General features: G+C 44.2%; 1 protein-coding gene across 1 annotated transcript in view; it reads right to left on the bottom strand.

The window, feature by feature from the left end:
* Positions 1-24,084, bottom strand: part of flt4 (fms related receptor tyrosine kinase 4) — a 201,439-nt gene that overhangs the window by 3,197 nt on the left and 174,158 nt on the right. The window contains exons 21-30 of the mRNA XM_080201284.1: positions 20,659-20,747; positions 18,914-19,067; positions 17,252-17,346; positions 12,764-12,886; positions 11,025-11,136; positions 10,839-10,938; positions 8,062-8,167; positions 5,857-5,996; positions 5,198-5,318; positions 4,321-4,406 (exon numbers count right to left, since the gene is read on the bottom strand). Of these exons, the coding sequence (XP_080057410.1) occupies positions 4,321-4,406; positions 5,198-5,318; positions 5,857-5,996; positions 8,062-8,167; positions 10,839-10,938; positions 11,025-11,136; positions 12,764-12,886; positions 17,252-17,346; positions 18,914-19,067; positions 20,659-20,747 (1,126 nt within the window). The remainder of the gene's footprint in view (positions 1-4,320; positions 4,407-5,197; positions 5,319-5,856; positions 5,997-8,061; positions 8,168-10,838; positions 10,939-11,024; positions 11,137-12,763; positions 12,887-17,251; positions 17,347-18,913; positions 19,068-20,658; positions 20,748-24,084) is intronic.

The following is a 24,084-nucleotide window of genomic DNA, read 5'->3' on the forward strand; positions in this document are numbered from 1 at the left end:
ATTTGCCAGATTACTTTAACTAGTTCAGCTTTCATGTCTTCATAATTTCTCTTATTTACGTTTAAGATACTAGTCTTAGTTCCACTCTTCTCTTCTTCAAACTGAATGCAAATTTCAGTCATACTGCGATCACTGCTCCTCAGGACATAAATTATACTGACAGACAATCCAAGCCAAAAGGGTGGAACAATTGCAGACAAAAGGGCAGGATCAAATACTGTGGAGGACAGCATGCACAGGAAAAGGAGGATTGTCCAGCATGGGGAAAGCAGGTTTTTAACTACAAAAGGCAAAATAATTCTGTGAAAAGTGTTTGGATAGAAAGAAGCAAAGTGGTTCCCCAAGACGACAACTAACTCTAGTCAATCGAAACAGAGAGTCTGAGCCTTGATCCTCCAAGCAGTAGACTTTATTCTCCAGTACAAGACAATAAAGCCGGGATGTCCGAAACAATCCAACGAACCATTCGCTTACAGTCTTTTTATGCTCACTGCAGCTCCATACCCCGAGATCCCTTATCTCATCCTCAAGGTTGATCTCTTTTAGCCACTATTGTTTCTGGGCCTGCCATTTATCTACCTTGTTTGAGATTGGTCACTAATTAACGCATCATTTACTTCTTGACACCATTGTAGTTACAACCTTTGTCCTTATCCAAACAGTTCTGCTTCTACAACCATCGTGGTTTAGCTGACTCAGGCCGAATAGGAAAGAAAACATATTTACTTCATTCTTTCTTTCTAGTCATATCGGTGCTGGGGCCTCAGCTATTTACCATTTATATAGGTGATCTGGAGGAGGGGGCTGAGTGTAGGGTGTCGAAGTTTGCTGATGACACAAAGATAAGTGGAAAAGCAAATTGTGCGGAGGGTGTGGAAAGTCTGCAGAGGGATCTGGATAGGCTGAGCGAGTGGGCGAGGACCTGGCAGATGGAATACAATGTTGGCAAGTGTGAGGTTATCCACTTTGGCAGGAATAATAGTAGGAGGGATTACTACTTAAAGGGTGAAAAGCTGCAGCATGCTATGGTGCAGAGGGACCTGGGGGTCCTTGTGCATGAGTCACAAAAACCTAGCCTGCAGGGGCAGCAGGTGATCAGGAAGGCAAATGGGATGCTGGCCTTCATAGCGAGGGGGATTGAATATAAAAGTAGGGAGGTCTTGCTGCAACTGTACAGGGCACTGGTGAGGCCGCAGCTGGAGTACTGTGTGCAGTTTTGGTCGCCGCACTTGTGCAAGGATATTTTGGCCTTGGAGGGAGTGCAGAGGAGGTTCACTAGGCTGATACCGGAGTTGAGGGGGTTGAACTATGAAGAGAGGCTGAATAGACTGGGCTTGTACTCATTGGCGTTTAGAAGGATGAGGGGGGATCTTATTGAGATGTATAAGATGATGAAGGGGATGGATAGGGTATAGGTGGAGAGGTTCTTCCCGCTCAGAAAGGACAGTAGGACTAGAGGGCACACCCTCAAGATAAGGGAGGGCGCAGTTTAGAACAGAGTTGAGGAGGAACTTCTTCACTCAAAGGGTGGTGAATCTCTGGAATTCTCTGCCCGTTGAAGTGGTGGAGGCTGCCTCACTAAATATATTTAAGATGCGGGTGGATAGGTTTTTGGTAGGCAAGGGGATTAAGAGTTATGGGGAGAAGGTGGGAAAGTGGAATTGAGCCACTTCAGATCAGCCATGATCTTATTGAATGGCGGGGCAGGCTCGAGGGGCTAGATGGCCTACTCCTGCTCCTATTTCTTATGTTCTTATTATGTTAGATGGCCCTGGAACGGATATCCGCAAATGAGTCTGATGCAGAACTATACATAGTACAACAAGTTGATTCAGTCAAGTCTATAGGAGACAAATGGTTTGTGACTGTTTCTATGATGAGCACAGAAGGAAAGTATCAAATAGCAAGAAGTGTCAGATAGACACAGACACATCATACAACATCAGGGCCTTCTGTGTGAAGTGGCTCAACTGGGTGGTTTGAAAGTAAAAACCTCAGCATCTGTGTCCCCTTTATCCTTGTTCCACATCTAATGGGAGCAGCTTTTTATTGTCCACCTTATCTAAACCCATCAGAGTCTTATCCAATTTTATCAAATCTCCCCTTAACCTCCATTGCTCCAAGGAGAATAACCCCAGCCTGACATCAACAATAAAGAACAAACGAACAAAATATGTTAATCCTGGAAATCAAATGGGAATGTTTAATTTCTGTTTTAAAGATACTGTAAATCTATTGTCCTGGACATAAAATGAATTGGAATAATTCAAGAAAAGCAAGATTTTCTATTGGGAAAAAGATACAAAAGTTTGAGGTCACGTTACCAACCAACTCAAGAACAGCTTCTTCCCTGCTTTTGAATGGACCTACCTCATAACTAAGTTGATTTTTCCCTGCACCCTAGCTATGATTGTAACACTACATTCTGCATTCTCTCGTTTCCATTTCTATTATTGGTATGCTTTGTATAGCGCGCAAGAAACAACACTGTTTACTAATACATGTGACAATAATAAATCAAATCAAATCAAACCTTCCTGTCGCTTGGCACTTCAACACACCACCCTGCTCTCCTGTCCACATGTCCATCTTTATCCTTTTGCAATGTTCTTGTGAATCCCAGTGTAAACTGGAGGAACAGCACCTTATCTTCCGTTTGGGCACTTTACTGCCTTCCAGATTAAACATTGAGTTCAACAACTTTAAACTTCTCCCCTCCAACCTCTCCCCATTTCCATTTTATTTCATTTCTTTCTTTCATCTCACTTTTATCATTCTTCATTCTCACTTCCATTTTTCACTTCTCCACTCTCACTCTCCATCTTGTCCCAATCCCCCCACCCCGCTTCTTCAGGGCAACTGCCACATTCCTCAGGCAGTTGCTTAACAATTTGTATTTCTGTTCCTCCATTCACACATTCTGATGGACACTTTTAGCACCTTTCTCAGCCTTCTTCGCTATCGTTTAAATTCCCTTTGTGCTATTGCAGCACTGCCCCCCCTCCACCCTCCCCAATATATAAATTTCTTCTGAGTTTCTTTTCTCTTAGCTTTGATGAAAGGTCATCCAAACTTGAAACATTGGCTCTATTCTCTCTCCACAGGGGCTGTCAGACCTGTTGAGATTTTCCAGCATTTTCTCTTTTTGTTACAGAGCTTAACTTGATTATTTGATAGAATCAAAGTTATATTACCCAGGTTGTTTCACAAACATGGAGTAGCAGATAATGTTGACAAAAACAGGTTGACTTTATGAGCAAGAGAATTATGATAAAATTAGCACTGTTTAAGTTTAGATTCCTATGTCCGTCCTTTACACAAAGAACACATGTGCTGTACCTGCCCTGGAGTATTTGATGGAACAGCGTAGAGGGAATTTTACTCTCCATCTAAACCCATGCTGAACCTGCCCTGCGAGTTTTTGACATAGAATGGTCATGGCATAGAAGAACACCATTTAGCCATCTGCCACTAAAGTACCAATTCCATCTCTTCTGAAACTCTCTCGTCTGGAAGTCTATCCCCATCCTGTTTACAATTCCCAATACCTTCAGATTTTATGTCATCTGCAAATTTTGAAATTGCAAACACCTACGTCTAGGTTATTAATGTATGTAGTGAAAGGCAGTGTTCCTAGTACCAATTCCAGAGGAACCAACGCTGTTATATACCTTCTTTTAGTTTGAGAAACAACTGTTGACCACTGCCCTCCTTGTCACTGAATCAACTTCATATCAATGCTGCCGATTTCATTTTGAAGAATCTTTACTTTGTATCTAACCCCGTGCTGTACCTGTCCTGGGAGTGTTTGATGGGGACAGCATAGAGGGAGCTTTACTCTGTATCTAACCCTGTGCTGTACCTGTCCTGGGAGTGTTTGATGGAACAGTGTAGAGGGAGTTTTATTCTATGTCTAACACTACACTGTACCTGTCCTGGGAGAGTTTGATGGGAGACAGTGTAGAGGGAGCTTTATTCTGATCTAACTCTGTGCTGTACTTATCCTGGGAGTGTATGATGGAGACAGTGTAGAGGGAGCTTTACTCTGTAGCTAATCCTGTGCTGTACCTGTCCTGAGAGTGTTTGATGGAAGACAGTGTAGTGGGAGCTTTACTCTGTATCTAACCCAGAAAATATTTGTGTTCACATTAAATGCTTGTAGTGAAAGTGCTCTACATCCTAGCCCTGGAATTTCTTGCCTGAATTAGGGAAAATACTGATGTTAATTGAGAATGAAAGAAAATGAGAGGCAGTTTTCACATTGATTGTGGTTTTATGAATCACCCCTGCCTCCCCTCTCCCCCACTACCTCCACCTCACCTGAACACCATTTGCTTTTTATGCTTGGTTTCTATCTTCTCAAGCTCTTCAGATGCCAGGACCATCCCGCTGTCTGTTTGGTTATCCTGAAATAGAGGTTGGAAGGGAGTGGAAATTAAATTGCAATGCTGGCACTGCAAGAATATCGCAGCTATGTTTCAGCAATGAAGAACAATCTGTGTTCAATGTGACGCAGTGGGATCCACAGGTCAACCTTTCAAATACATTTTTATATTAAAACGTGGTGCTGATAAGAGGCAGTGATAGAATGGCCTGAATGTTTATAAACAGGAATTAGACTCAAAGAAATAAATTGGTCTGTACAAGCAATGGATGATAGGGACTCAGATGCTCCATTTATACCCGACCCCGATTTATATTCCACTCAAATCAATGTCTTTTAATTTCTCCCTTTTCTTCCTCTTGTTGAAGAGGTGATTATTCCTGGCGCACATTTCCAGGACTCAGCAACACTTCCATAGACCTGTTGACCTGATCACATCTTTACCCAATAACCACAGTCACATTCCAGTCAGGAAGTCTGGCTGATATTTCATTCCCGCCTCATTAACCCAGGGGCGAACTGAAATCTATTGCAGCAGTTTCAACAGCACCGACCCCCATCTGAAATCAGCTAACCCAAAACACAGGCCAAAGATAAACCTCCAAGCACCTTAGTTTGAAAGGATTCTGGTGATTTAACTCCTGCGACTGTAAGGGAGCCTCTTCAAAATCTATTGACTAATCTAGTCAGTAACGCATGAAGCAGCAATGGAGCATTCCTGCTGCAGGAAACAAAGAGGGAATTATAACAGAGGAAGAGGATTTAAACATGGATAAAGTTTTAACCTGGATTTGGGAGACATGGGATACTCACATTTTGCATGGGTTTCATTGTCTCTTCCACAGGGACATCCTCAAATGTTTTCACTCTTGATGGGCACTTAATCTGACTCTCCCCACTTATATGTCCAGAAAAAGAGATACAATTATAGTATCTGCAGAGAAATAAATTGCAGTGAGACAGAGTTAGCCAACGCAGCTGGTACTCCAATCCAACTCTCAACCCAACCTCCACCCCAATCCCCACCCTCAACACAACCTCCACTCCAATCCCCACCCTCAACACAACCTCCTCCCCAATTTGCACCCTTAACACAACCTCCATCCCAATCCCCACCCTTAATACAACCTCCACCCCAATGTCACATTAGTGTGTCACATTAGTAGGGCTTCAGGATTTGCAATCTTTTCATAGCAGTCTAAGGGGTTAGGAGCAGAGGATTCCTGAATGAGACCTCACTGGCAAAGGGTCAAGGATACAGAACATTGCAAATGTTGGCTGTATTCCTGTAATTGGCTACTGATGTTTAAAGGACAGACTGGTCTCTGAGAGCTAGATTCCAGTTCTGAGTATGATGTGAGGAAACCTGTGCTGGGAATGGGTTGGGAGAAGCTACTGACTGAGAAAACATGTGTAAGTCTGATGTTACCTTTGTTAGTTACCAAAGTGACTCCCCTTCCCCCTGCCCTTACCTTGGTCCTATACTGTCACATCGTAATCTTGATTCAGACCCTTTATCCTCTCCATGTGACATGGATGAATGTGGCTGGGAAAAGCCCAAGTCATCTTCCGGACACTGCAGCATACTGAGAGGAATGTAATCTTTCCCATCCTAAAAGAAAAGGTAGACTTGAATTGATACATAGAATCCCAAATTGCAGAACAAGGCCATTCAGGCCATCAAAGTGCCCATACGGCACATTGCACAACCTCAGGAAGACTCAAAGCACTTTACAGCCAAATAAGTACTTTTGAACTGTAGTCAGTGATATAATGTAGGAAACATGGCAGCCAATCTGTGCACAGCAAAATTCCACAAGCAACAATCTGATCGTGACTGTTTTGGTGACACTAGTGTTGGGATGAACATTGGCCCAGGACACCAGGGGGAAAGCCACTGCTTTTCTTCAAGAGAGTGGTTGTTGGACCTTTGATGTCCAACTGAGATTGTAAATGGGGCTTCCGTTTGATATCACATTTTGAGCAGCAGCATTTCTGGCATTGCAGTATTCCCTCACTCGTATCCTGTCATAGACAATTCAGGAGATAGGAATGTAAATACAGTTAACAATTGAAAAGCTGTGAGTTGGTACCCCTTGCATTATTCCGGTTGTTTGGATTGATGGTAGGAGGATTTGTGAGGGGTTTGGACGATCTCTCCATGATGCAGTGACATGGTGACACAGGAAGTGATTAAAAGATCCTTTAAAGGTTTGTCTTATAAATGCCCCACTCTGTGTTGAGCAAAACAGACCAAGAAGGTCTGAGTAGGTGGCACGGTGGCACAGTGGTTAGCACTGCTGCCTCATAGCGCCAGGGACATGGGTTCAAATCCGGCCTTGGGTCATTGTCTGTGTGGAGTTTGCACATTTTCCCTATGTCTATGTGGATTTCCTCTGGGTGCTCCAGTTTCCTCCAGAGTCCAAAAATATGCAGGTTAGATTGATTGGCCATGCTAAAGTACCTCTTAGCGTCAGGGGATTAGAAGGGTGAATACATGGGGTTAAGGGGATAGGGTCCGGATGGGATTGTTGCTGGTGCAGGCTTGATGGGCCGAATGGCCTCCTTCTCCTCTGTAAGGATTCTATGATTCTTTTTGGAATATGGGTGTCACTTGCAAGGCTCATATTTATTCCACGTTGAAAATGTTGGCCTCATTTTTGTGCGCGGAACACACAAGAAGCTCAACACCATTCAGGACAAAGAAGTCCATTTGATCAGTACTCTGTCCATTGCCTTATACATTCACTCCATTACAGAAGCATCATGGCAGCAGTATGTACCATTTGCAAGATGCATTGCAGGACCTCACCAAGCCTCCTTTGACAGCACCTTCCAAACCCACAACCTCTACCAAAAAGAACAGGACAGAAATGCAAGGGAATTTACAAAATCCCCTCCAACTCTCATCATCCTGACTTGGAACAGTATCACCATCTTTTCACTGTCGCTGGGTCAAAAACATGCAATTCCCTCCCTAACAGCACTATGGGTGTATCTACACCGCATGGACTGCAACGGTTTGAGAAGGTGGTTCACCATCTTCTCAAGGGCAATTAGGGTTGGGCAACAAATGCTGACCTTGCCAATGCACTCAATCCTATGAAAAGTATGAAAAGCCTCTGAATTGGCTTTATGACTCAGGGGTCAGATTGAACTCTGACAAAGACAATTGCAGCAATGAAGAGCCTTGGGAACCATAGGTCCACGCTCACCTGTTCCTCCCATCTCCCATTATTCATGAGTTAGTCAGTTTATCTACGGGAAATGTAAGCAGGGCCTCTGTTCCTGATCGCTGCCCAGCAAACCCTGCTTTAACAAGTAGAAATGGAAATTGGTTGGCTACAAGACTGAGCTCAGGTCTCCTGGAAACCGTTGTTGACACCTTGCCAATGGCCGCTAGGCTGCTTTTAATGGGAAGAGTGGCAATTTGGGTGAGTTGTTTTAATTGGGCTGAATGGAATTCAATGGGAATCAGAGTCGTTCGGCTTGGAGGGAATTGGGAGAAGGTCCAATGAGAATGGAGGTGGGGCACAAATTCAGTGCCGTGACTGCACTTGATTCTGGCAGGTGCCCAAGCAAACTGCTCTAGTGAAAACGCTGAAGAAAATCGTTGTTCATTGAGCTAAACCAGTGCAATCCTGAGTGACCGGGTGAACGTATTTCAGGTGACCCACCTGCTGGACGTTGGCTTGCAGCAGATCTCCGAGGAGCTCCACCAGATCTGAGAAGGTAGGCCTGTCCTTCGGATCTCCTTGCCAGCTGCCTAGCATTATACGATAGCTGCCGGAGAAATGAATTCACTTGTTAGTCAATGTCAGGTGGGTCAAGACCTTCCAAGAAGCTTGACTGTGAAAGGATTTCTAGAATTATAAATTTTCAGATGTGGAAACCGTAATTTTCTGGTAGGACTTGTTAAATAAAAGAGAACTTGCATTAATATAGTTCCCTTTATATAAAAGATTAAGATAAAGGAGCTGGAGTAGATCATATGGCCCATGAACCTGTCTGCTCTGTCACTCTGTCATGAGAGACATGAATGTAGCCCAGTCCATCACGCAAACCAGCCTCCCATCCACTGACTCTGTCTACACTTCCTGCTGCCTCCGAAAAGCAGCCATCATAATCAAGGATCCCCTGCACCCCGGACACTCTCTCTTCCACTTTCTTCCATTGGGAACAAGATACAAAAGTCTGAGGTCACGTACCAACCGATTCAAGAACAGCTTCTTTCCTGCTGCCATCAGACTTTTGAATGGATCTACCTTGCACTAAGTTGATCTTTCTCTACACCCCAGCTATGATTGTAACACTACATTCTGCACCCTCTCCTTTCCTTCTCTGTGAACGGTATGCTTTGTCTGTATAGTGCGCAAGAAACAACACGTTTCACTCTTTACCATACATTTAACAATAATAAATCAAATTAGAAAATTGATAGGTACATGGCTGGTTACCCATCTCAACTTGACCTTTGTACTCTATTCTCATGATTTCTTACAATCAATAGTCTGTAGGTCTCCGTCTTCAATAGGTCATGACTACTACCATCTAGAAAGACAAGGGCAACAGATACCTGGGAACACCACCATCTGGAAGTTCCCCTCCAAGCCATTCACCATCCTCACTTGGAAATTTCCTTCACTGTCACTACATCAAAATCTGGGAATTCCCTCCCTAACAGCACTGTGGGTGTACTTACACCACAAGGACTGCAGCAGTTCAAGAAGGCAGCTCACCACCACCTTCTCAAGGACAATTAGGGATGTACAATATATGCTGGCCTAACCAACAAGGCCCATATCCCATGAATGAATAAAAAAATACACAACTTTATGATCCAAGGACAATCTAAAGTCCTACATAACTAATTAATCACTATTTTGTACTTTTGCAATATAGGAATCATGGCAGCTAATTTACACATAGCAAGCTCCCACCAACAGCAGTGAGATCAATCACCAAGTTTACAAAAGTCATGTTTTAATGACATGAATTAAGAATAAATATTTGCCAGGTCATTGTGAAGAATTGCCCTGCTCTTCTTTGAATAGTGTGATAGGATCTTTTACTCACAGTTGAAAGGGTAGAGGGAGCATAACAGGAAAGTTACTGAGAGTGTACCATTCCCTTAATAATGCATTACAAGTGTCAGTCAAGACTTTGCGCTCAAGTTTCTGAACACATTTTCCTGAGTCAGAGGGCAAGATTTGATACAGAGTAAAGATCTCTCTACAATATCCCATCAAACACAGCACATGATAGACCTGGAATGTATGCCTGAAGTGGTGGTGGAAAGAGGTCCAATTGGGTCTATACTTGAAGGGGGAAAGATTATAGGGCTATAGGGAAAGAGCAGATAGAGTGGGACTAATGGGTTGGTTCTTTCAAAGAGCCAATATTGGCATGATGGGCTGAATGGCCTTCTTTGACACAGTGTGATTTCATAATTCTACATGTGACAGTGAATGTAATGGCATTATAAACAATCTGACTACTGGGTTCTATGTTCAACTGAACAGAAGGAGGCCATTTAACCCGCTAATATATTCCATCACTCAGTTAGACCGTGGCTGATCTGTATCTGAATACCATCTACCCACATTAGTTCTGTAATCCTGAATACCCTTGCCTAACAAAAAAACTATCACCTGACCTTCCCCTTTTTGCTCCACCTGGGCCCTTTCCCCTTTCTCAGCAGTACAAAACCCATCACAATTCTGCCTCCATTCAGTTCCAAAGAGGAGTTATATTGGACACAAAAGGTTGGGTGGTGTTTTTCCATGGCAGGGGGTGGCGTGCCACTCGCTGGTGGTGGGATTTTATTTCCAATGGGGTTTCCTGTTGAACGCATCCCTCGCTGCTGGGAAATCCATGGAGGGAGGTGCACCATTGGCGGGGCCATATGGCTTAAGTGGCAGCAAGATCTCTCTGTTTCTTAATGTTCAGTTGAGTAGTAATTACTATCAAATAAACTGGTTGGACTCTAACCTGGTGTTGTGAGACTTCTGACTGTGTTTACCCCAGTCCAACGCCGACATCTCTACATCATGTCCACAGATGCTGCCAGACCTGCTGAATTCTTCCAGCACTTTCTGTTTTCATTTCAATAAACTATTAATCTCGAATTAGAAACTTCCAAATGACCTTCCCACCTCAATATTTTGACAGCTCCAGATTTCTATTACCCTTTGTACGAGAAAAGAACTTCCTAACTTCAGCCTTGACCAGTCTAGCTCTTATTTTAAGGTCATGTCCTCTGGTCCTGCACTCCCAAGGAAATAGTTTCTGTCGCTCGAGCCTAGACGCCTTTAAACGTTATAAACAGCTCAACTGATTAACCCTTAATCTCCCATACTCAACTGAACATCAGCCTTTTCTTTGTGACCTGCTCATGTCATTTAACTCTGTTTATTCCCAGTCTATTCTAAGGATTCAGAGATATCCCCATTACATTTCCGCTGTAGCGTATTCTGGAGCCCGCATCCTGGTGCCTTCCCGCAGTCTCTGGCAGAATTCCTCATTGATCTGGACTCCAGGATAAGGAGAGACGCCTGAAGCGAGACAAGAATTCAGTTAGGTAAGAAGGAGGTCACTGAGGCCTCACTCAGCCTAGTTTTAAACATTAGTTTCTCCTCACCCAGAGAAAAGATCTCCCATAGGAGGACCCCAAATGACCAGACATCACTCTGGGTGGTGTAAACTTTATCGAAGATACTCTCAGGAGCCATCCACTTGAGCGGCAGTCGTGCCTGGAACAAATCATAAAGATCAGGAGTTACGATCCACTGTGCTTTCGGTTGACATTTGAAACTTAAACTTAAACTCTCTCAAACTACTGAGCAATTCAGAAAAATTCAAACACTCCCAGGGCAGGTACAACACGGATTACAGACAAAGTGATGCTCCTTCTACACCCTCCCTATCAATACTCCCAGGTATAGCATGGGTTAGGTTCAGAATTAAGCACTTGGAGTATGAGCATCGCTGGCATGGCCAACACTTATTACCCACCCCTCATTGCCCTGAGAAGATGACGATGGACCTGCTTGAATTGTTGGTGATGTAATAAACTGAGTCCCTTATTAGGTTGCTTCATAAAGTTAGGAGTTAGGAGCTAACCACATTGGTGTGGGACTACAGTCACATGTAGAACCAGACTAAGCGAAGGCAGCAGGGTCCTGTCCTCAAGTAGATTAGTGACCACTTGACTCTTTTTTTTACTTTTACTGAGTTTTTAATCCACACATTTTAAAACATAAATCTAATTCTCAAACTACAATGGCTGGATTTGAACTCACTTTCTCTCAATTATTTATCAATTATTTTGGCCCATCGGGATCACCGGCTACCACCCTAGTAGTCGCATGATATGCCAATAATCAGAGCAATCAATGCGCCAAGACCAGGGTTCGATTCCTGTGCAAAGTCTGCAGGTTCTCCCTTTGTCTGCATGGGTTTCCTCCGGGTGCTCCGGTTCCCTCCCACTGTCCGAAAGACGTGCTGGTTAGGTGAACTGGCCGTGCTAAATTCTCCCTCAGTGTACCCAAACGGGCGCCGGAGTGTGGCGACTTGGGGATTGCCGACTTGTGACGCTAATAAATAAACTTAAACTCTATTAATAGTTACAACAGATGCAGATGTGAGATGAGGAAAACCCTTAGTGATGGAGAGCTTTAAAAATAGCATTCCAAAGTCATTTGTTTTCCCCGAACAGGAAAAGGAAGACACCACTCTGTGTCTCGGGCCTGTTCTGCCACTTAATCATATCTTAGCTGATTTGTATTGGAACACCATTTAGCTATGTTGGTTCTGTAATGTTTATTGGCTTTCCCTCTCTCTCCCTCATTGTCTGAGGGTCGCTAATTATGGCTCATATTACTATATCACTATCAGACAGAGCAAGGAGATGGGATTGAAGAACTACCTTGGAACAGGGAGTGAACCCAGACAACTGATGTTATTCTGTACCGTACTCTAGCCAACTGAGCTCACTAACCCCATTAATGCCTTTATCTCTCTGAAGTAAACTTACGCAGCTCACTCCAGGCAGTGAGCATTTAATCTTTCTTTGAAAAAGTCATTATTATATATGTGAACTGTAATGCAAATTTTTACTGTGAAAAATCTTAGAAATCTTCCTTAGCATTTGGAAGCCTCAACATTACTGTCTCTAACGCTAGCTGTTTGTGTGCAGTGGGAATACTTACTCCTAGTGGCCTGGATGAGAACATAGAAAGATGAGGAGGCCGTTCAGCCCCTTGAGCTTGTTCTACCATTCGATTGGATCACTACCTTTTCTATATCTTAAATCCTTTTACCCACTTTTGTTTCCTAACCCTTAACGACCTGTGTCAAACTTCAGTCCAATCTACTTACGTTCCCCTTTCGCACGTAATCAGGATCCTTATAAATATCTCTGGCGAGGCCAAAGTCGCAGATCTTCACCACGTTGTTTTCGGACAGAAGAATGTTGCGAGCTGCCAAGTCTCTGTGAATACACTGAACACAATTCCCAGTCACTCAACGTGTAGCAAAGTTCACAGATTAGGACAGAGTTCAGTCTTCACTGCCTGGCGGTTGGTGGGTGGGGGGACAGGGAGGATGACATCCTGCTGGCTGGGTCTGCCACAGAAACCCACCCCCCACCCAATTTATCTGTCAATAAGGTGAATGGTGCTGGAAACGGAGACTATGTTAAACGTTAGGATAATGGGGTAGAGCAGGAACAGGATGGATTGAACAGGCTTTATTCTAGAAAAGAGAAGGCCAAGTGTTGACCTGATTAAGGTCTTTAAGGTTATGAAACAGATTGATAGGTTAGAGGTAGACAACATTTTACATTTGTAGGAATGCAAAACAAAGGGCCATGAAGATCTGACAGTCACTGTTACATACAATGGGGGATTGGTGAACGGCCACTGCCCCAGAGACTTTCAAAGAACAAAGAACAATGAAGCCTGATGATTCTCCTGGGGACACTGCATTGGCAGAGGTGCTATCTTTGTTTGAGGTATTAAACCAAAGTCCTATCTGCTTTTCTGAGGTAGCTGCAAAAGATCCCACAACACTATTTCAAAGAAGTGGAGTTAATCCTGGTGTCCTGTTCTATAATAACTCCAGGAGTCAGCTGTAAAGGAACTGCACAAAATAAAGCAAATGAAAACCTCAAGCCTGGGGTGAACACATTAGGTCCCAACCAGGACAATACAACAGTAGATCCACCCAGGGTCTTGCTTTATACAGGGCTCGGTAGATGAGCGCCAACTGGTCAGTTAATTTCAAATCCCTCGGGAGCTTTTATTCCATGAGTCCTGCAGGGAGGTCAATCAGTGATTCCTCATGCAAGTCATGGGGGTATTCACATGGCCAAAGTTTATCTGTTAACCAATGTCACTAATAAACAGATTATCTAGTCATTTCCCTCAATGCTGCTTGCTGTGTGTGTTTCTTATATTACAACAGCAATCACACTTCCAAAATATGTAATTGACTGTAAAGTCCTTTGGGACATTCGGAAGATATGAAATGTGCTCTGTATAAGTGCAAGTTATTTAACTGCCTTTAAAAATACAGTTAAGAAGCACGGATCGATCAGTTCTCATTGGTTCATACTTGGAGAGTTACATGCTCAACAAAATCTTTCTACTCTCTTCTAGAATAATATTCTCCTCAATTTTCTTCTGAATTTCCCTTCATTAATCTGCCCTTGTGGTACAGGGGATAGCATCCCCACCTCTGAGTTAGAGGTTCTGGGTTCAAGTCTCACTCCAGGATTTGATGAGCAAGGAAAACATGTTCAAAACATGGCCAATCAGCCCGCAAATCCTTCCAATGTTCTTGATGGCAGGTGGTAAGACAGAGTTTCCTGGTCAGCCATATTGCAGAATGTAACAGCAAACCACTGCAGTACTTTGCCAAGCATGGACCAAACTGAAGTCCGTGGTCGCTGAATTGTTCCTGAAGGAGGAGCTCCTCCCTAAACTCCAAATTCCCCATCCCATTTACTATCCCTCTCTCCCATCTTCCACACGCTACCTCCTTCCTTTGACCTCATTGTATTACAACTGAGATCCGTCACACTGTGTCCCAAGCTACTGCATTCTTTCCCAGAACCTCAATTCTGTGGAAATCTCTCTTCCCTCAAGTCTTCCCTCCAAAATCCCCTTTTCCCCTCAAATGCCCTTTTCCTCCCATCACTAGTCTTTCTAATCCAGGTTCAGCATCATCTCATCAATGGCTTTGGCATTTGTAAATGACTTTAATCAGGCAATTGAGGTTGGCCTGCTTAAATATGAACTTCCTGATTAAGGGCTAAATTGATGGCCTAATCAGGGAGCTCCATGCTCTGTATTTAAACAGGAGTGCCAGTTCCTCTGGCACTCTGGATGTAGACTGCACGCTGTGAATGCTCTGTATAGCGTTGTTGGATCTTGTTAACGAAGGAATTCTGGTGCAGGGGCTTCTGCCTCCGAGGACTTATTCAAGTTCATTTTGAAACTCAATGTGATCTGATCAGTTGGCTCAGTGTTTGCCAATTTTATATTTAAAATATAACAAAGCCCATGTGGGTTGCAGATATTGATCTGCTGTAAGAAGGTAAAACCTGTATGAATTTGTTAATTGTTCAGTAGATGCTTGAACTGGGGGACAAACAGAAGGGGTGGCACGGTGGTTAGCACTGCTGCCTCACAGCGCCAGGGACCCAGTTTCAATTCCTGGATTGGGTCAATGTCTGTGCGGAGTCTGCAAGTTCTCCCCATGTCTGTGTGGGTTTCCTCTGGGTGCTCCAGTTTCCTCCCACAGTCTGAAAGACGTGCTGTTTAAGTGGATTGGTCATGTTGAATTGCCCCTCAGTGCACCCAAACGGGGGCCGGAGTGTGGTGACTAGGGGATTTTCACAGCAACTTCATTGCAGCATTAGTCTAAGCCTACTTGTGACATGAATAAATAAACTTCCCTGATTAAGGGCCAAATTGATGGTCCAATCATAGAGCTCCATGCTCTGCATTTAAACAGGAGTGTCAATTTTGCTGGCACTCTGGATGTAGACTGCTCACTGAGAACGTTCTGTATAGTGTTATTGGATCTTGTAGATAAAGGAATTCTGGTGAAGAGACTTCCGTCTCCGAGGACTTATTCAAGTTCATCTCGAAACTCGATGTGATTCGATCAGTGGGCTAAGTGTTTGCCAATTTTATATTTCAAAAAGAAACTATAATAAAGCCCATGTGTGTTGCAGATATTGATTTGATGTTAGAAAGTAAAATCGGTCCTACGTGTATTTGGTAATTGGTCAGCAGAGACTTGAACTGGGGGACAAACAGGGCTCATTGAAATGTTGCCTTTGGGCTGAAGGTTTCAGGCAGCTTTATAGCAAAAACAAAACAGATGAGCTGGAATAATATCCATCTGAATCTTCAGCAGCAGGTGGCAATGAAGAGCTATCTATGCAAGATGGACAATCTTTTCTCGCCAATTGAGAAAGTCAAAGTACAGAGGACTCAGTAAGTGTAGGAAACTCAAAGGGCTGGATACACGGTGGGCATCTAATGATTCTATAGGCATGACAAGAGAGACAGAAGGCAGGAAAGGCAGAAATATTATCTTTAGTGTCTTCCATGGCCTCAAGACATTCCAAAATGCCTTACCACCAATTTTTTTTGATGTGAAGGTCATTATTATGATGTAGGGAGACACCTTTAATGTTTCCGTCGGAGATTCTGGTACCTGCTTTAGATTAATGGCACCAAACAGCACTGAGCTATACTGCTGGCTGCTCCACTGCCACCAAGCAACATTGAGCTATACTGCTGGTTGCTGCACTGTTCTGACTCATGATTACTACTTGCTGAATGCTGCTGGAAGAGAAATGTCTTGTTATTGGTACTAAGCTTGTTTCTGATTATTCCCCATTCTCAAATCACAGAGGAGCTGGAGGCCATTCAGTCCAGCCTACATGTGCTAGCTCTATGATGCAACAACTCCCCATTGTCCTTTCCCCATACACCTGTAAACGTTTCTCCTTCAATTATCCATCTGATTCCCTTTCAAAATAGCTGCTGATTTACAAAATCTAGGCCAGGGAAGAGCAGATTTTTGGATGAAATACCAGGACTGGGACCAGGACGTGCAGGTTCAGTTGGCAGTTAGGAAGCCAAATGCAATGTTAGCATTCATGTCGAGAGGGTGAGAATACAAGAGCAGGGATGTACTTCTCAGGCTGTATACGCTCTGGTCAGACCCCATTTGGAGCATTGTGAGCAGATTTGGGCCCTGCATCTAAGGAAGGATGTGCTGGCCTGTGGATGTGGGTCCAGAGGAGATTCACAAGAATGATCCCTAGAATGAAGAGCTTGACATATGAGGAATGGTTGAGGACTCTGGGTCTGTACTCGTTGGAGTTTAGAAGGATGAGTTTCAATCTTATTGAAATTTACAGGATACTGCGAGGCCTGGATAGAGTGGACATGGAGAGGATGTTTCCAATAGTAGGAAAAACTAGAACCAGAGAGAACAATCCCAGGCTAAATAGACAATCCTTTAAAACAGAGATGAGGAATTTCTTCAGCCAGAGAGTGGTGAATCTGTGGAACTGATTGCCGCAGAAGGATGTGGATGCCAAGTCACTGAGCTTCTTTAAGACAGGGATAGATAGGTTCTTGATCAACAAGGGGATCAGGCGTTATGGGGGAAAGGCAGGAGAATGGGGATGAGAAAAATATCAACCACGATTGAATGGCGGAGTAGACTCGATGGGCCGAGTGGCCTAATTCTGCTCCTATGTCTTATGGTCTATGGTCTTGTGGACCTGTTCTGTGCCCTCAGAAACACCTTGGCATGAGCCAAAAAAATTGGGGTCCTCACCTTTCTGGACGCCAGGAACTCCATCCCACGAGCCACTTGGAAGCTGTAGCAGATCAGGTCAACCAGGGTCAGGGGGCATTGCCAGAGGTCATCAACTGTCAGAGAGAAACAGGTTTATGGGTTCAGGAACAATGAAAAAGTTCCAGTTCAGAGTCCTCAGTTACAATGCTGAATAATAACCCTATTATACCATCTGGTAACAATGTGTGATTTTTCTACACTGTTCCTATCCAAGCATTGTTGCCAATTACGTTAAGATACACATAATCACCTACCCACCTTCTCACCACATCCCTCAATCCGACTTACCAACCTTCTCCCAGAACCCTCAATCTCACCTATACACCGTGTCACCATGTCCCTCAATCCCACTTACCCATCTCATCATCATATCCCTCAATCCCACCACACACCGTCTCACCATATACCTCAATCCCACCTATACACCATCTCACCATATCCCTCAATCCCACTTACCCATCTCATCATCATATCCCTCAATCCCACCTCACACCTTCTCACCATATCCCTCAATCCCACCTATCCACTTTCTCATCATATCTGAGGGACAGGAATATGGTGGTAATGTTGATGGACTCGCAATCCAGAGGCCAAGGTTAATGGTCTGGAGATACAAGTTCAAATCTCACCAGGGTTGCTGGAGGAATTTAAACTCAATTAATGAATAAATCTGGAACAAAATATCAGTCTCACTATTAATGGTCCATGAACCAGTTGTTGCAAAAAAAAACTGTCCATTTACCAATGTCTTTTATGGGAGGAACTCTGACTACCATCCCAGGTCTGGCCTATGTGTGACTCCAGGCCCACAGCAATATGTTGACTCCTAACTTCTCTCAGATGTAGATAACTCACCACCACCTGTTGAAGGGCAATTAGGAATGGGCAATAAATGCCAGCTTGCCATCCTGCCAGCTTGCCATCTGCCCACCTTCTCATTTTCCACACACCCACCTTCTCCCCATATCCCATGCTCTCACCTTCTCCCCTTTCCCATATCCCACGCTCCCACCTTCGCCCCGTATCCCATGCTCCCACCTTCGCCCCGTATCCCACGCTCCCACCTTCGCCCCGTATCCCACGCTCCCACCTTCGCCCCGTATCCCATGCTCCCACCTTCTCCCCGTATATTTCAATCACTTTCTCCTCCAGAAACAAGTCTAATTTTCCCTTCATTCCAGTTATCCCTTTTCCTGGTGACTTAACCATCAAATTGTTCACCCATTTGTTGAAAAGTTCTCCCAATTTCCACTCCTTCATCTAACTTGTGAATTTTGGATTGAAACCTTTTGTAATAATCTCACCTGGGAAAGTATTCCGGTATCACACAGCTTCATTTAACACAAAGAAAAGGTCACATTTGTGACTTAGAGCAACACAAGTCCTGCTCTCCGGAACTACAATACCTACTGCAGGCTGTGAGCACAGGTTTTAACTCCTGTTGCTTATCTCCCATTGAGCAAGCTCCGCTCACTTTTAATACCCGTACTTCACAAAGCCCATGTGGAGATTTATTAATGATCACCCACGTGTGACACCTTTCACAAGAAGGAATAGTTTAGCTGGGTAGTTTGTTCTAAATTTACTCCAAAGTTGTTAATCAATTATACCGTTTGATATCTGAAATCAAGTCAGTCTCACCTTCCACCAGGTCCTCAGGGTGACTGAGGATTTTCTCCACTGCAGCCCGTTTACAGACTGCATTCTCACTGGGATGGCCCCGGCTCCTGCTGTCCAATCCTCTCACGACCTCCACCATTGAGATCACCTGATTCCTCATCTTGGTAGCCCGGTCCTGTGGCACAACAGTCAACTGGTCACATCTGGAATGCTCTAGCAGGTTAGTTAGAGGGTAAAGCTCCCCCTACACTCCAGATCAGATATAGGGTTAGGAACATGAGGAGACCATTCAGTTCCTCAAGCCTGTTCTGCCACTTCAGTCACACCATGGCTGATCTGTATCTCCGTCCCATTTGCCTACCATTGCTCCCTCAAGGCCTCGACCCAGCAAGAGTCCATCTGTTGGAGGCGATGCCACTTAAAATCAAGGCCCCTCTCTCCTGTTAAGCAGATGTAAAAGATCCTGCAGCTCTATTTTATAGGGCAGCAAGGAAGTTCTCTCAGGTCCTCTGACCATTACTGGTTCCCTCAACCAATATCACTAAATGGTAAATTCTCTGGGATTAATTTATTGCTTTTTTGTGGGCCCAGGCTGTGTGCAATTTAGCTGCTGCATTTCTTCCACTGCAACAGTGACCACATTTCAGAGACTGGAAAGCGAATTGGGATGGTCTGAGGTTGTGAGAAGAGACATAGAAGAGCAAAATCTTTCTTTCTTATTCTGCAAGTAATCATGCAACACACTAGCGTCTTACAAAGAATCTTCATAGAATCATAAATCCTACAGTGCAGAAAGAGGCCATTTGGTCCATTGAGTCGACACCGACATAATCCCACCAAGGCCCTATCCCCGTAACACCATGCATTAATCCTAACTAGTCCTCCTGACCCTAAGGGTCAATTTAGCATGGCCAATCAACCTAACTCGCACATCTTTGGAGTGTAGGAGGAAACCCACACAGACACACGAGAATGTGCAAACTCCATACAACAATCACCCAAGCTGGGAATTGAACCCAAATCCCTGGCGCTGTGTGGCAGCAGTGCTAACCACTGTGCCACTGAGCTGCCCTAACCTTGGTGCCATTCAGGCATTGTCTCTGTCTCCTCCTTTTCAATGACCAGAAGGACCATTTCCTCTTCTGGTTGTGGGGGGGAGGGAGGGGGGTGGTCAAGTTTAAGGTTCGTGATCCAGGACAAATTCAGGAAAGAGCAGGAAAAAAAAGTGGGTCAATTTAATGAGCAAAGTCACGGCAAAATGGGCAAAGTCTCTATGTTTAATATTGAGGTCTATTAATGGAGTTGTTTCCGCTCATGGGATTGTTGCTAACCAGAGAACACAGATTTATGATAATTGGGAAAAGAACCAGAGGGTAGATGAAGGAATGTTCTTCATCCAATGAGTTGTTGTGATCTGGAACGCGCTGCTTGAAAGAGATTCAGTTGGAACTTCCAAACGGATATTGAACAAGTAGTTGAAGAGATCAGAATTTGCAGGGTTGTAGAGGAAGAGCAACAGAGAGGTGGACAACTAATAAAACCAATTCAGAGAGCCATCACAGGCATGATGGGCCAAATGGCCTCTGTAATCTGTAACTGTACAATTCTATGATTCAATCACGATGGCAGGAGTAAGAGAAATCTGAGAGGCGCAAGGAGTCTTAAGATCTTAACAAAGGATAAAGTCGTAGACTGGACAATAAGGCTTCATTTGGACACATTGACGATACAGGGAGGTGCAGGTGGTGTGAGTGGGGTAACATTACCCTGTAGGGGATGAAATCTTCACGTTTGCTCCTCAGGTAGTGGGAAAGGTTTCCATATTTACAGTATTCCACAATCACCATCAAAGGACCTGAAACAGTACAGAGTGAGGAGTGTTAATGAAACGCACAACATTGCCGTCTGCTCCTCCAGTACTATACCAATTTTAGCTAGCTCAGGTCTTTTAGAACCTGGAAAAGGTGATAAGAACAATTATTCAAGCTTATTCCAGAGTTTGTGGATGATTTGTGGTCTAGCTCCGCAGAGCTGTCTTTGCTCCATGTGTCTTAATATCGTTGACTAACATAAATCTATCAATTTCAGCTTTAAAACTAACAATCGATCTTATATCATTTGCTGCTTGAGGAAACCGCTTCTATCCTTTGTATTTTTTGATTCTTTCATGGGACGTGGATGTCGTTGGCTGGGCCAGCATTTATAGCGCATCCCCAAATGTCTTTGAACTGAGTGGTTTGCTAGGCCATTTCAGAACCAACTACGTTGTTGTGGATCTGGAGTCACATGTAGGCCAGATCAGGTAAGGACTGCAGATGGGTGGCACGGTAGCACAGTGATTAGCCCTGCTGCCTCACAGCTCCATGGACCTGGGTTCGATTCCTGGCTTGGGTCACTTTCCGTGTGGGATTTGCACATTCTTCCTGTGTCTGCATGGGTTTCCTCTGGGTGCTCCGGTTTCCTCCCACCATCCAAAGATATGTGGTCAGGTGCTCTGGCCATGCTAAATTGCCACTTGGTGTCCTAGGATGTGTAAATTAGAGGGGTTAGCGTGATAAATACGGGAGTGGGGCCTCGGTGGGATTGTTATCAGTGCAGATTCCTACGATTTCCTTCTTTGAAGGACATTAGTGAATTAGATGTAGAAGAGTTTCCTGGTTTTGCTCCTGAAAGCACTAGCTCTAATTTTTGACTCTATGTTGGGCCTCAGCAGATCTTGTGGTGTAACGGGCTGTGTTCCTGCCTCTAAGCCAGAGGCTCTGGGTTTAAGTCCCACCCCAGGACTTCTTGGCCAAGGAAGGTGCTTTCATAACAAGGAAAAAAACAGGTTGAATGTCAACCTGCAAAATCCTTCCAAACACACCAATGGCTGGCAGTAGGAGTGGGAGAGACTCCTCGTCAGCCATGCTTGACTTGGAGTGGTGCCCCTCAAGCCACAAGCCTCTGGTGACAGATGAGCAACCTATTATGTGAATTACTGGCTATAGAAATAAATAAAACTCTGCCTTACTAAAGTTTATTATTGTCATCAGTAGGCTTACATTAACACTGCGATGAAGTTACTGTGAAAATCCCCTGGTTGCCACACTCCGATGCCAGTTCGGGTACCCCCAGGGAGAATTTAGCACGGCCAATGCACCTAAGCAGCACATCTTTCGGACTGTGGGAGGAAACCGGAGCACCCGGAGGAAAACCACACAGAGACAGGGAAAACATGCAGACTCCACACAGACAGTGACCTAAGCTGGGAATTGAACCCAGGTCCCTGAGACTGTGAGGCAGGAGTGCTAACCACTGGGTCACTGTGCCACCCCCTCACTTGGTGTGGGAAGAGGATTAGAAATTGAGTCCTGGACTTCCTGATTAGTATAAATAGTTTCTCCCAATCTACCATCCCTGTTTCTGTTAATATCTTGAAAATGTTTGAACAAGTCACCCCCTTAAACTTCTAATTTCTAGTGCTTATAATCCGTGATGTGTCATTTATCCTTGCAACCTTGGAATCTCGGAATCATTCCGGTAAATCTACGCTGCGCTCGCTCCAAGGCCAATATATCCTTCCTTGATGAAACTTTATCATCAGATGAAGCCATTTGTAGATTTCAACAGAATAACTGGGTGTGAAACTATATTTAAATGCACGTCGCTATTATTCCACATTCACATCTGTCCGGTAATCAACAAAGGAAGCAGATGTTCTTCTGTAACTGCACCAGAATTGGAAGACAGTAAATAATTTGTGATGCATTTGAGTGTCACAGGATCACTCAGTGCCTCGTTCCTAAAAATAAAACACCATTTGTTGAACTAAGATTCAGTGTAAAATCCAACAAGCAATGATCATTGGCTCCCTGAGAATAGTTAGGAAGAGAGATCAGGGTAAGTCTTGATACCTCGCCCATCATCAGCTGTAGCTGAGAACCAATACACACAGTGACATACCCTGTGAATTCTGTGACCTGGTGAGAAAGGCTCCGTTAAGTAAAGACAGAATTGGTTGACCTTCATGAGTTGTCTCCAGGGCGTTGGGTGTGGAAAATTAATTCCCACCTAATGGGTGATGCCGAGAATTTACTTGTAAAGAAAGATGGGACGCCCAATTTGACAAGTTATTGAAATGTCCAGGACGCAGGTGTGACCTCATCGAGGTGTTTAAGATGATCAAAGGAAATTTCATAGAATCCCTACAGTACAGAAGAAGGCCATTTGGCCCATCGAGTCTGCACCAACTCTCTGACAGAGCATCTCACCCAGGTCCTCTCCTCACCCTGTCCCCCTAACTCCACACATTTACCATGGCAAGTCCATCCAACCTGCACAACTTGGGACACTAAGGGGTAATTTAGCATCGCCGATTCATCTAACCAGCATTATCTCTGGACTGTGGGAGGACACCGGAGCACTTGGAGGTAACCCATGCAGACATGGGGAGGACATGCAGACTCCACACAGTGACCCGAGGCTGGAATTGAACCCGGGTCTATTGTGCCTGTATAAACTTAGAGCTGGGCTCTTCTAGGGTGACGTCTGGAAGCACAAAGGATAATGAAAACCTGGAACTCGTTCCCCTCAAAGGGCTGTGGAGACTGGGAAGCCAATGGAAAATTTCTCCCAATTCTGTTGCCACCTTGTTCTTGAAAGAAAACCCACGCTCATTAACTAAACAAGGCTAAAAGGCAAAGTGCTGATATGTTTGGAGTCATCGTTATATGTTGAAATTGAAGAGAATGCCTGATTTAGTGCAACAACTACAATGTGCGTTTATATGGCACCTTTAATGGAATAAAATGACAAAAGGTGCTTCGCAGCAGGAATTACCAAGCAAAGTTTGACATAAATAGATGTTATAGCTGTTGGCCAAAAACTCAATACCCACGGCTTAGGAGAGGGGTTGAGGGGCAGGGGGGTACAGGGAGGAAATTCCAGAACTTTGGCCTAGGCAGCTGAAGGCATAGTCAATAATGGCAGAGCAATTGAAAATCAGGGATAAGTAAGGCATCAAAATTGTTGGACTGCAGATATATCTCAAGGTTGTAGGATGGAAAGGGTTTCCGAGATATACAGAGGGTGATGGGTGGAGAATTTGAAAGCAAGCACAATAATTTTTAGATTAAGATGATGTGTGAATGTAGGTTGGTAAGACAGGGATGGTTGGACAATGTGTGAACAATATGAAGTGGTGCAGATGAACA

This window comes from Carcharhinus amblyrhynchos, chromosome 13 (genome assembly GCF_965287045.1).
Source record: "Carcharhinus amblyrhynchos chromosome 13, sCarAmb.v2.hapA, whole genome shotgun sequence".
Classification (NCBI taxonomy): domain Eukaryota; kingdom Metazoa; phylum Chordata; class Chondrichthyes; order Carcharhiniformes; family Carcharhinidae; genus Carcharhinus; species Carcharhinus amblyrhynchos.